General features: G+C 45.3%; 1 protein-coding gene across 1 annotated transcript in view; it reads left to right on the top strand.

Moving 5' to 3' along the window:
• The window catches only part of LOC306928645 (transcription factor COE1-like), a gene marked incomplete at its 3' end in the record, with an annotated part of 118,890 nt that overhangs the window by 105,009 nt on the left and 1,381 nt on the right, over positions 1–12,500 (top strand). The window contains 4 exon segments of the mRNA XM_079508915.1: positions 9,886–9,951; positions 10,277–10,439; positions 11,013–11,176; positions 11,178–11,202. Of these exon segments, the coding sequence (XP_079365041.1) occupies positions 9,886–9,951; positions 10,277–10,439; positions 11,013–11,176; positions 11,178–11,202 (418 nt within the window).

Below are 12,500 nucleotides of genomic sequence, written 5' to 3'. Positions count from 1 at the left end.
TGTGTGTGTGTGTGTGTGTGTGTGTGTGTGTGTGTGTGTGTGTGTGTGTGAACATAACATCTATTTTTAATGTCTGCCTGCATGGACAACAAGAGGGGGCCTGAGTCCTGGAGAGGAGCCATGTATGTACCTGATGATCCATAGGGTTAGGGTTGAGTCCTGGAGAGGAGCCATGTATGTACCTGATGATCCATAGGGTTAGGGTTGAGTCCTGGAGAGGAGCCATGTATGTACCTGATGATCCATAGGGTTAGGGTTGAGTCCTGGAGAGGAGCCATGTATGTACCTGATGATCCATAGGGTTAGGGTTGAGTCCTGGAGAGGAGCCATGTATGTACCTGATGATCCATAGGGTTAGGGTTGAGTCCTGGAGAGGAGCCATGTATGTACCTGATGATCCATAGGGTTAGGGTTGAGTCCTGGAGAGGAGCCATGTATGTACCTGATGATCCATAGGGTTAGGGTTGAGTCCTGGAGAGGAGCCATGTATGTACCTGATGATCCATAGGGTTAGGGTTGAGTCCTGGAGAGGAGCCATGTATGTACCTGATGATCCATAGGGTTAGGGTTGAGTCCTGGAGAGGAGCCATGTATGTACCTGATGATCCATAGGGTTAGGGTTGAGTCCTGGAGAGGAGCCATGTATGTACCTGATGATCCATAGGGTTAGGGTTGAGTCCTGGAGAGGAGCCATGTATGTACCTGATGATCCATAGGGTTAGGGTTGAGTCCTGGAGAGGAGCCATGTATGTACCTGATGATCCATAGGGTTAGGGTTGAGTCCTGGAGAGGAGCCATGTATGTACCTGATGATCCATAGGGTTAGGGTTGAGTCCTGGAGAGGAGCCATGTATGTACCTGATGATCCATAGGGTTAGGGTTGAGTCCTGGAGAGGAGCCATGTATGTACCTGATGATCCATAGGGTTAGGGTTGAGTCCTGGAGAGGAGCCATGTATGTACCTGATGATCCATAGGGTTAGGGTTGAGTCCTGGAGAGGAGCCATGTATGTACCTGATGATCCATAGGGTTAGGGTTGAGTCCTGGAGAGGAGCCATGTATGTACCTGATGATCCATAGGGTTAGGGTTGAGTCCTGGAGAGGAGCCATGTATGTACCTGATGATCCATAGGGTTAGGGTTGAGTCCTGGAGAGGAGCCATGTATGTACCTGATGATCCATAAACATGAGTCTTCCCAATTCTACTCTGTCTTTGTGATGCTTTCGCCACTGTTTGCTCTTTGTCTGTGATTCGGATCGCGGAAGTGGCTCATGTGTGACTATTTTCAAGTAGATTTTCATCATAAGGAGGTAGAATTACGACACTTTGACGCTTCAAAGGTGTAAACACCGGCAGTCTGCGTGACATGTCAATTAGGCTCTAACGCACGGAATGTGTTAAAACAGGCTGCCCATGGACTGGAGTGCCATTAACTTCATACTTTCCATCAAGGAGTGGATTAAGTGGTTGTGTGACTGTGCCCCACCCAATGTGTGAAGTTGTGTTATTAAGAATATGCTCTCTAGAACAGACTCATTTGGTCCGGTTTAGAGGAAAAACACTCTTAAGTGTGCCGTTCTTTGCCAGCTGGTATAATTCTAAGGCTGACAAAAGCCCTGAGTTTAGCATCAACTCACAACATATACGTGTGTACGACCTACATGAGACGTACAACTACCTATAGGTCATAGATTCAACATAGCAGGGGAATGGAAAGAACAGGTTGATTACATCACAACTGAGTTCACAGCTAGGCTTAACCTGATCGATGCATCGCCACTGCCCCTGCTGATGAAGATGGAGGCTATAGGCAGAATGCCCTGACTAGAACACAACATCTTTTCTCCAACGTTCGCCAAACACTTGGTGAACTAAGCAACAAAAATAGTTCACTTTGTGAGAAAGTGGTTCGGACCTAACACCCACACCACCAGAGACATAAAACCCCCTCACTATACTAAAACCCCCTATATCCTGTCGGATGTGTAGGTCATCACTTCGCTTGCTTGCAAGAATAGAAGACGATTTTCCAATTTTAAATAAATACAATTGCAACTGGTGCATCTCGATGTGGTCACACCTTTTTCTCGGCAAGATCCCGCCCGTAGCTGCCGCTGATTGGTTCGTCCCCGGGCACGGAACGGTTCAACGTCAATCCCTGAGTGATCCCAGATGGAGTCTGTATTGTGAACAATACCGCCCCCATCTGGCGGAGTCAGGTTAGATACAGACTCCTTCCCACGTCAGAAACTCCTCCGGTTTGGAAAGGCTTTCAGAACTATAGCTGGGAGAGTCTGGACATCTGTGTCCGAGTTCTGAGAAAAAGTTCTGAGACTACCTTTCTGAAGCTCGGAATGAGCTGTAGTTATATCACCTCCCTTTCCCAAGAAACGTTTGTTTGACAAAAGGAGTATTAATGAATGAATGCATGGATGCATGAATGCATGAATGAATGGATGGATGGATGAATGAATGAATGAATGAATGAATGGATGGATGGATGGATGGATGGATGGATGGATGGATGGATGGATGGATGGATGGATGGATGATTTTATTTAGGTGTCATGCCACCTCGTGGCCCATCCCTCATGGGCCACGAGGTGGCATGACACACACACACACACACAATATATGATATATTGTGTGTGTGTGTGTGTGTGTGTGTGTGTGTGTGTGTGTGTGTGTGTGTGTGTGTGTGTGTGTGTGTGTGTGTGTGTGTGTGTGTGTGTGTGTGTGTGTGTGTGTGTGAAGACGGTACAGTATGATGATGATGTTACCAGAGAGAGATCGGTTTCACTTCCTGTTTATCTGCCGTGGCTTTACTGGAACAGAGCTCTCACACACAGGCTCAGGTTACACTGGAGGGTGTGTGGGTGTGGGTGTGTGTGTGTGTGCGAGTGTGCATGCGTGTGCGTGTGTGCGTTCTTGTATTATTAATATTGAAGGTATTAGTACAATGTGAGATACAGTATACAAATTGTGAGGACAGTTGACAAATGGCTGTTTAATAGTTAGACAAATAAGGCTTGATTCAAAATGAGTCGTGCTCAGCACACACCCAAAACACACCCAAAACACACCCAAAACAGACCATCTACAAGCTCACAGCGGGTGGCGCTGAGATTCTTGACACGTTGTGAGCTTCTAAATTGGCAATTTTAGCTGCTCAACATTGTTGTGCAATTAAACTCAGGTTTTACGATGAAGCCCCTTGCAGACTGTACTGTGCTGCGGGACCTTATAGAGTTACAAATGCCAATTATTTTCTATAATACAATTACTGCCCTGTACGATATACATTGTAGCAGTACAATGGTGTCCTCGCTAGTTTAGTAGTACCAATGGGGTGTGTGTGTGTGTGTGTGTGTGTGTCTGTGTGTGCACATGTGTGTCTGTGTGTGCATGTGTGTGTTGCACGGCTCACCAGTCCAATAATGAGGGGTTAATACAGAGGCAACGCAGCCATAATCATGTGTAATAGAGTGAATTTAGCACCATGGACAAGAACACCCAAACTGCTGACTGGCTGCCTGACCTCCTCATATCACACACACACACACACACACACAGACACGCACGCACGCACACGTCGCACACACACTCCTGCAGACAAACACAAACCCTTATGGAGAGGCAATATGTTCCACCAGACACAAATACATATGTGAGCGCATACGCAGCCAACCGTGGTGTGTGTGTGTGTGTGTGTGTGTGTGTGTGTGTGTGTGTGTGTGTGTGTGTGTGTGTGTGTGTGTGTGTGTGTGTGTGTGTGTGTGTGTGTGTGTGTGTGTGTGTGTGTGTGTGTGTGTGTGTGTGTGTGTGTGTGTGTGTGTGTGTGTGTGTGTGTGTGTGCAAGCGCACCACACGTGCAGAGGTTAACTCCGTGAAGCGCAGAGCAATTTTGTGTCTGTCGCCGTGCTGCCTACAACACATTAACTCCGTTAACACACGACACCTTAGACCTGTGAGAGAGAGAGAGAGAGAGAGAGAGAGAGAGAGAGAGAGGAAGAGAAGAGAAGAGAAGAGAAGAGAAGAGAAGAAGAGAAGAGAAGAGAAGAGAAGAGAAGAGAAGAGAAGAGAAGAGAAGAGAAGAGAAGAGAAGAGAAGAGAAGAGAAGAGAAGAGAAGAGAAGAGAAGAGAAGAGAAGAGAAGAGAAGAGAAGAGAAGAGAAGAGAAGAGAAGAGGATAATGGGACAGAGAAGAAAGAGAAGAAAAGACAAATAACGGGACAAGAGAGGGAGGGAGATGACAGAGGGGAACAGATGAGGCACAGAGATGGGAGAGGGACAGAGAGAGAGAGAGAGAGATGGGGGGGGATTGTGGGAAAGGAGTGGGTGGTGGTGGAGAGTTGAACAATGGAGAACAGAAAGACAATGGAGAAGAAGAAAGAGAGGTGGAGCTGCATTGAGTAAAAATTGACTGTGGAAAATAGAGAGAACGGAGGGAGGGGGGGATGGCAGAGAGGTGACAAAACAGGTCGAAACATGTCGAGAGAGGTCAGTGACGAAAATAAGCTACAGTATTTTCATCCATAAACAATATTATCAAGATCGAGGCACAAACCTGGAAAAAAGTGCAACAGCAGCAGGATTTGAATGGCCATATGAACCTATACTGGTGTTAGGTATAGTGCAGCTGCTGTTAACCATCGCTTGATGTAAATAGAACTAACGTGTGGATTTAGGATCTGAGCGTTTCTTCATTCTCAAATATTTGGAGATATGATGGATGGTATCCTAATCCTCCAACCACCCTGCGTATACGTATGTCTGTTATAAATAATTATGAGACACTTATTATTCAATGTTTAGCACACACAACTCTTTGTTAAATGTCTTTGTCCTGAGTTCTTGGTTTGTGTGCGCTATTGACATCATGCACAGAAAGGTCCTTTGTTTTATTTAATTCAATAAAGCGTATAAATTAGGACATTCTGGACCGGTATGTTACAATGTTTGTTTATGTTCATTCCCCCGTTTGTGGCAGGGAAACAAATACATCTTCATTATAGAAACAATACCGTAAAGTCCTTCAGCCTTTTATCACTCTATCTTTTAATGAGCTCCATTATACTGGATAGATCAGTGGTTCCCACACTTCTTCATGTCAAGGACCCCCAAATTGACACTAATGAGCTCGTGGACCCCCATTTGAAAGATATATGCCAGGGACCCCCATGAGAGAAGATTTCTGCGGCTCTAGCAGTGATTTTCAACCATTTTCATTTCAAGGGTTTCCCGGTTGAACATGAACTAGGCCACGGTCCCCTATTTAATGGCATTTCTATCTCTGGGACCACAATGTTTATTGTAAAATCAAAGTTACAGACCCATAAGGGTCCCTCAAGGACCCCTGGGGGTCCCCGGACCCCACTTTGGGAACCACTGGTATACAGCACATGTACTGTCCATGCGCTGCTCTCTCAGCGCATTAACCCATTCAGGCCTGACGTCGACATTTAAAAAAAAAAGTTTTCTAAATCATGACAATTTTCGGAAAGATTTGAGGCACATTTTAACGATTTTTCAAAAATAGCAGACCTACAAGTTCATAGCGCGCCACTCGGTGGCGCGCTATGAGCTTGTAGATCTGTTATTTTTCAATAGCTAAATTATAACAATGTTTAAAACACCAAAAGGGGTTCCCGCCCCAAAATGGGTTAATGGTTAATGTGGTTAAACGCTAACGTGACATGGATGCGTTCCAGGTCTCAATGGATTAACAGTGTCTCGAACAGCGGCTCATCTCAAATCCGCCTCAGTTCTATAATGTTCTTATTTTCTTTTGTAATGTACTACATAGCGGAGCGCGCTGAGCACTTTAACCGTACTTCAGGATATCTTTTAAATACATCTGCCTTTAGAATGTCACTTAGATGTGGCTGCTTAAAAGCACACTCCACATGCCTCTCCTCCTCTCCTCGCGCATAATCCTGATGTGTTTCTTTTTTTTTAAATGGAACAAAAAGCAATTTGTTTATCAGGAGCTGACAGCGGAATGGAGATGGCTGATGCATGACGTGTGTGTGTGTGCGTGTACGTGCGTGTGCGAATGTGCGTGTGCGTGTGTGTGTGTGTGTGTGCGTGTGCGTGTGCGTGTCCGTGCATGCGTGTGTTTGTAACCTAGTTCCCTCTTTAATGTGTGCATGTGTGCTTTAAGCAGTGATGGAAGAAGTACTCATATTTCCTACTTAAGTAAAAGTATCTGTACCACAATTTTGAATTTAGAAACTAAACGTTTGGTATTCAGAAGGTATTGGCATCAAAATGTACTTTACCCATTAAGACCTGAGACCAGATTCTACAAAATGTCTTCTAAATCCAGTAAAAAAAAAAAAAAAAAAAACTATGTTTCTATATCAGTGGTGCTCAAACTCAAAACGCCGGACAACACATGTGTTGTTTCCAGGTTTCAGACGCTCGCGGCAGTATATAGTCTGTGGCTTGGAAGTGGTCGCTGCATATCTTCAGTTTTTTGTTCTTGTTCTTGTTTTTTGGAATCAACACGTCACTGTCTGGCTTGGAAGTGGTCGCTGCATATCTTCAGTTTTTTGTTCTTGTTCTTGTTTTTTGGAATCAACACGTCACTGTCTCGGACAGTGACTTTGTTGATAAATGGCATCCACCCATGTCTGGCACAAAGTATGAACTCGGGGAAAATTGTGAAAGTGTACTTTCACGGCAAGTTTAGCGCAGAAATTGTCACACTTTGGTACAATGCAACGCATTATTACAATATCTTGACAAAACAACAATATTTCCCTCAGCAGATGATTCGGGTTGAACTATTTCCGGAAGTGGTAAGGTAACAGGTAACCACTTCTTTCAGTTGCACTCTGATTGCGCTTCAGAAAATAGTCCTTTCATTATAACGTCAGTAATTGAACGTGAAATAAGTTATCGAAAAATGACGGCCCCCTCACGCATTAGAAGGACTATATCTGTCAAGAGTTTCATGGACGTCTTGGAGTTTGAAGATGAATGGGTTTCAATGGGGGAGGGGGCGGGGCACTTCATTTACAAGCTAAAAGATCTAAATACTAAACGTAGCAACGTAAAAACTGTCTGGGGGGTTCACTTGAGGCCAAGTACACATGGAAATGACCCAAACATGTGAAATATCCCTTTAAGTGGTTAATGGGGAGATGTGGTTCAAGAGGTAGAGCAGGTCGTCCAATGATCCATGGGTCGGCGGTTCGAATCCCGGCTCCTCCTGTCTACATGTCGAAAGTGTCCTTGGGCAAGACACTGAACCCCAAATTGCTCCCGATGTGCTGGTTGGTACCTTGCATGGCTTCCGCTGCAATCGGTGTATTAATGTGTGTGTGAATGGGTGAATGTAATGCACAATCTATGTAAAGCGCCTTGGATAAAGGCGCTATATAAATGCACCATGCATTTACCATTTAATGTAGGCTATGTCTTGTTACAATAATCAAAATCTACTAGTAGTAACTAAGGTTTTCCAATGATTGTATAGTGGAGTAAAACATACAATATTTGCCTCTGAGGTGTAATAGTGGAGTAGAAGTAAAAGTATTTAAAATTGGAAATACTCGAGTAGTAAAGAAAATACCTCAAAATTTGAGGTGCACATAGCTTTTTGGGGCTAGTTCAGTATGGGAATGGATGCATGTCAAATACATTGTAAAGCGCTTGCAGAGTGGCGTTATACCAATGCAGACCATTTAGCATTAACATACTCAAGAGAGACTATAAATAGGAGCCTTCCATGCACTAAAACAACACCCACACTCAAAGCGTTGCTTGTGCACAGATGAATAATAGTTAACTTAACAGTACAAAGACATTTTAATCCAGCATTTTCTCAGCATCCGATGCAAGTTTGATGCCTAAACGTCTTCTTTGTTCCTAAAACGCATGGATTAAGATGTCTTTGTGCTGTAAAGGCCGTCAGACACCTTTTTAATGTGCATGAATCAGTGCATGCTTTGAATAATAGTGTACGGCAGAATGGTTCGTGGAAGTAGACCACAAGTTATTTATACGGAGACTGTTTTGATCAACCACAAGGAAACAGGAAGAGAGAATACACACCAAAATGTTTTTTTGCTGTAAGCATATTTTGACGACGCTTTAGTACTTTAAAGATTGACAGGAAATGGGGAGATAGATGGGGGGGAAGACGTGCATGGTGCATGGATTGGGAGTCAAACCCGCGGCACGCCGTCAGGCTGGCTCAGCAGCCTATAGGTGCCCAGACGGTATCCCAGGCGGTAACCCGCATAAGTATTTCTATATTGTGGTTTGTTACTTTGACACAACTAAACTAGGACATTATGCAGATCTGGGGATCCACATGATATCCACGGATATAAATGGCTCCCATCTGTCATCTGTCATCCATGATAGATGATGTCACAGGCATAGATTATAGATGATGTCACATGCATAGATTCTATGACGTCAGTCGTCTATGTTCATCATGTGATGATGATCACGGACGGACAGACAGAAACATGCACACGCCCGCCCGCACGCACGCCCGCCCGCACGCACGCACGCACGCACGCACGCACGCACGCACGCACGCACGCACGCACGGCAAGGCAAGGTAAGGTAAGGCACAGCAAGTTTATTTGTAGAGCAAAGTACAAATAAAGTGCTTTACCAAAACATTAGACGTTAAGTCATCAAGACACAGAGCATAATAAACACATAAAACATTGGGTTATGGAAAAAAACTGAATATGAAACGTAGGAATAAAACGGATAAATAAGAGTTGCATAGCAGTGCGGAATGATGATGATTAAAACAAACACACACGCACACACACACGCACACACACAGGCAGTCACGCACACACAACACGCACGCACACACGCATACACGCACACACGGACACACACTCGCGCAACCATACGCACACACACACACACACACACACACACACACACACACACACACACACACACACACACACACAAAGAGCGTAAAAATAATCTACGTACTTATTCCACCATATACAATACTGTATGTAACATTATACACAGTTGTATGTGTATATATAGAGCAGACAATAATATCAGTGATGTGCAGGATGGACAGGATGGACAGTCTTTACTCACAAAGCCGCTGGGTGTATTTTTACATCGGTTGGTCCGTGACAAGCCGCACCGTCCATGTGCATCACACTATACCTATGAGCTCACTGCTTATTCCCAGTGCTGGAAAGTAACGCAAGTACATGTACTCCAGTACTGTACTTAAGTACATTTTTGAGGCATTTGTACTTTACTTGAGTGTTTCCACTTAACTTCTGTTCTACTACATCTCAGAGGCATATATTGTACTTTTGCCCCACTATACAATTAGTTACTAGTTACTTTGTAGATTTAGATTATTATTAGAAAAACCACTTCAGACCTATATACTGTACAGTACATTTCGGTCATTTTACTTCACTTTACTTTTTCCACCACTGCTACAGTATTCCTTACTCGCAGAGAGAGAGAGAGAGAGAGAGAGAGAGAGAGAGAGAGAGAGGGAGAGAGAGGGAGAGAGAGGGAGAGAGAGAGAGAGGGGATTGATGGCTGTGTCCTTGTGTCCTTTTGATGTCCCCTCTGTTAGGATATGTGATATTGTTGTGATACTGTGATATTTAACGGGATCACATCGCTGGTAATACAAACACATGGCAGCCTGTGTATGTGTGACGGGTAACGCAATCAGAGACACAATTCTTATGTTTACGGAACATGAAACTTGACCTATCTCTCTCACCCCCATTCCTCTTCCTCTTCTCTTCTCTCTCTCTCTCTCTCTCTCTCTCTCTCTCTCTCTCTCTCTCTCTCTCTCTCTCTCTCTCTCTCTCTCTCTCTCTCTCTCTCTCTCTCTCTCTCTCCTCTCCTCTCCTGTAGGAGGTTATTCTAAAGAGAGCAGCAGACCTAGTCGAGGCCCTGTATGGGATGCCCCACAGTAACCAGGTAACACACACGCTCGCACGCACGCAAAAACACAATCTCACGAAAGCCAGAACTCCTGTGCTATTGTTGCCGTCGTCAGTTTGTACCAGTCGTTAAGGTGTGTGTGTGTGTGTGTGTGTGTGTGTGTGTGTGTGTGTGTGTGTGTGTGTGTGTGTGTGTGTGTGTGTGTGTGTGTGTGTGTGTGTGTGTGTGTGTGTGTGTGTGTGTGTGTGTGTGTGTGTGTGTGTGTGTGCGTGCGTGTGCGTGCGTGCGTGCGTGCGTGCGTGCGTGCGTGCGTGCGTGCGTGCGTGCGTGCGTGCGTGCGTGCGTGCGTGCGTGCGTGCAGGAGATCATCCTAAAGCGAGCGGCGGACATCGCCGAGGCTCTGTACAGCGTTCCTCGAGGCCACGCCCAGTTGCCAAGCTCCGCCCACACGGGCATGATGGGCGTCAACTCCTTCACTGGACAACTGTCCGTCAACGTCTCAGAGACCGCGCAGGCCAATCAGGGTACAGGGGGGGGCGGGGTCATGTACTAGTTTAAGATACTTTACCATACAGATTGGTTAAAAATCATGTTTTAATCTAGGATTAAGTCTGGGATCGTCGAAATTTAAAAAAAAAAGTTTTTTAAATCATGAAAATTTCTGAAAGATTTGAGGCACATTTTAACGATTTTTCAAAAATAGCAGACCTACAAGTAGATCTGCTATTTTTCAATAGCTAAATTATAATATAATGTATGTAAATATAATAATTGTTAAAAAGCTCTATATTGTGATAGTAGTATAGTACTCATTGATATACAGTGTTTGTTCAGTAACAGGAGTCTCCATCCAAACTGAAACTGAAACTGGGATTCCAATTTTATCCAATTAGGATATAGAGAACGCAGTCAGGATTCAGATTAAACAAGTGGAATTGTAAGTGATGACACAGTGAACTGAGCAGACAAAATTGGAACCTTGTAACAAAAAAAACCTTTGTTTTAACCAAAACATATCACTTACTTTACCTTTAAGTAACTTGCAATTGCTCTATGTAACTCAAGAGTACTAATGACTCCCTTGCGCCCCCCCCCAGGCTTCGTGCGGAGCAGCAGCAGTGCGTCTCCTCACGGCTACACGGTGCCCAGCTCCACCCCCCAGCAGAGCGGCTACACCTCCGTCACCAGCAGCATGAACGGTTACTCCAACGCCAACGCCGCCATGACCAACCTGGGAGGCTCGCCCACCTTCCTCAACGGCTTCCGCCGCCAACTCGCCTTACGCTAGTGAGGGGAAACGCACGCACGCACGCACGCATGCACGCCACGCACGCACACACACACACACACACCGCACACACGCACACACGCACGCACGCACACACACACACACACACACACACACACATACATACCACACATACATACAGACAGAAGCACATTTCTCTATCCTTGTAGAGCTGCCATTTTCAATAGGACTACAGGTGTGCCTTAAGATTTTCACTTGGTTTGCCTGTAGGGCAGTGGGGTCTGTGGGACCCCTAACTAGGACCCATGGTGGTCCCCTACAGTAGGTTAGTTAACCCTAATAGCATCGCACGCATTCCTTGGTGTGTGCCGGGAGTGAGCTATAGGGAACAGAAAGTTTGAAAGTTTGAAAGTAGAAGACAAAAGGAGGGACACCGGGCTCCATGTCAGCGATGAACGCTGTAGTTTCTCTCCGTTTAAAACGTTTTAATTCAACAACGTCAGAGCCATGTGTCACCGTCACTGCAGTTGTTTCATCAATTCCACTGCTCTAGTTCACAGCGGCTAACAAAAGAGCCATAACTCATGGAGCGTTTCAGACTTTATTAGGCTATGACTAAGATAACTAATCAAAAACTTTTAGTACAAACAGGAGAGGATTCGGGATTCGAGACAGCCGCTCATAATTCAAGGCTGTCCCGAATTATTTTGGGGACGTCTGGTACATCCTTGTACATACATCTTTCTATCTTCAGAGGCACCAAAATGCCAGAACTCACCCACGTATACACACGCGCGCACACGGAGATTGCTGCTGTCGGGCAGAAACTTTTATGTGTCTGAACACATAAAAGTGAAACACCTTATACATCATTGTACCACAGTAATGACACTAAAGGTGCAAAAATGCTGATCTACAAGCTCAAACATCTGCTACTACAAGAGTGCAGTGCCCGGTGTCAAGACGGTTGTCCAGAACCGCCACAAAAGGCCCCTTCCCAGGGGTTCATATATGGAGCTGGCCTGTTTCTGACATCACTCCTGACACATGCGTGACACAGAACTCCATAGGAATAAAGGGACACAGAGAGACAGATACAGAAATCTCCATATGGGCATGAAAGGGGACACAGACAGATGGGTTTGAACGGGTACTCTGACCACGGTACAACGGGTATTGCATAGCCGGGTGGGGCACAGATCTCCAACTTCCATCGTTACCGACTCTGTGCTCTACAGCCGGGCACCAGTCTAGTGTACATAATTACTTTCCACCCCTGAGAGAGACACACACACGCACGCACGCACGCACGCACGCACGCACGCACGCACGCACG

Source organism: Electrona antarctica, assembly GCF_951216825.1.
Source record: "Electrona antarctica genome assembly, chromosome: 8".
Classification (NCBI taxonomy): Eukaryota; Metazoa; Chordata; class Actinopteri; order Myctophiformes; family Myctophidae; genus Electrona; species Electrona antarctica.
This window is presented reverse-complemented; position numbering and strand designations above follow the sequence as displayed.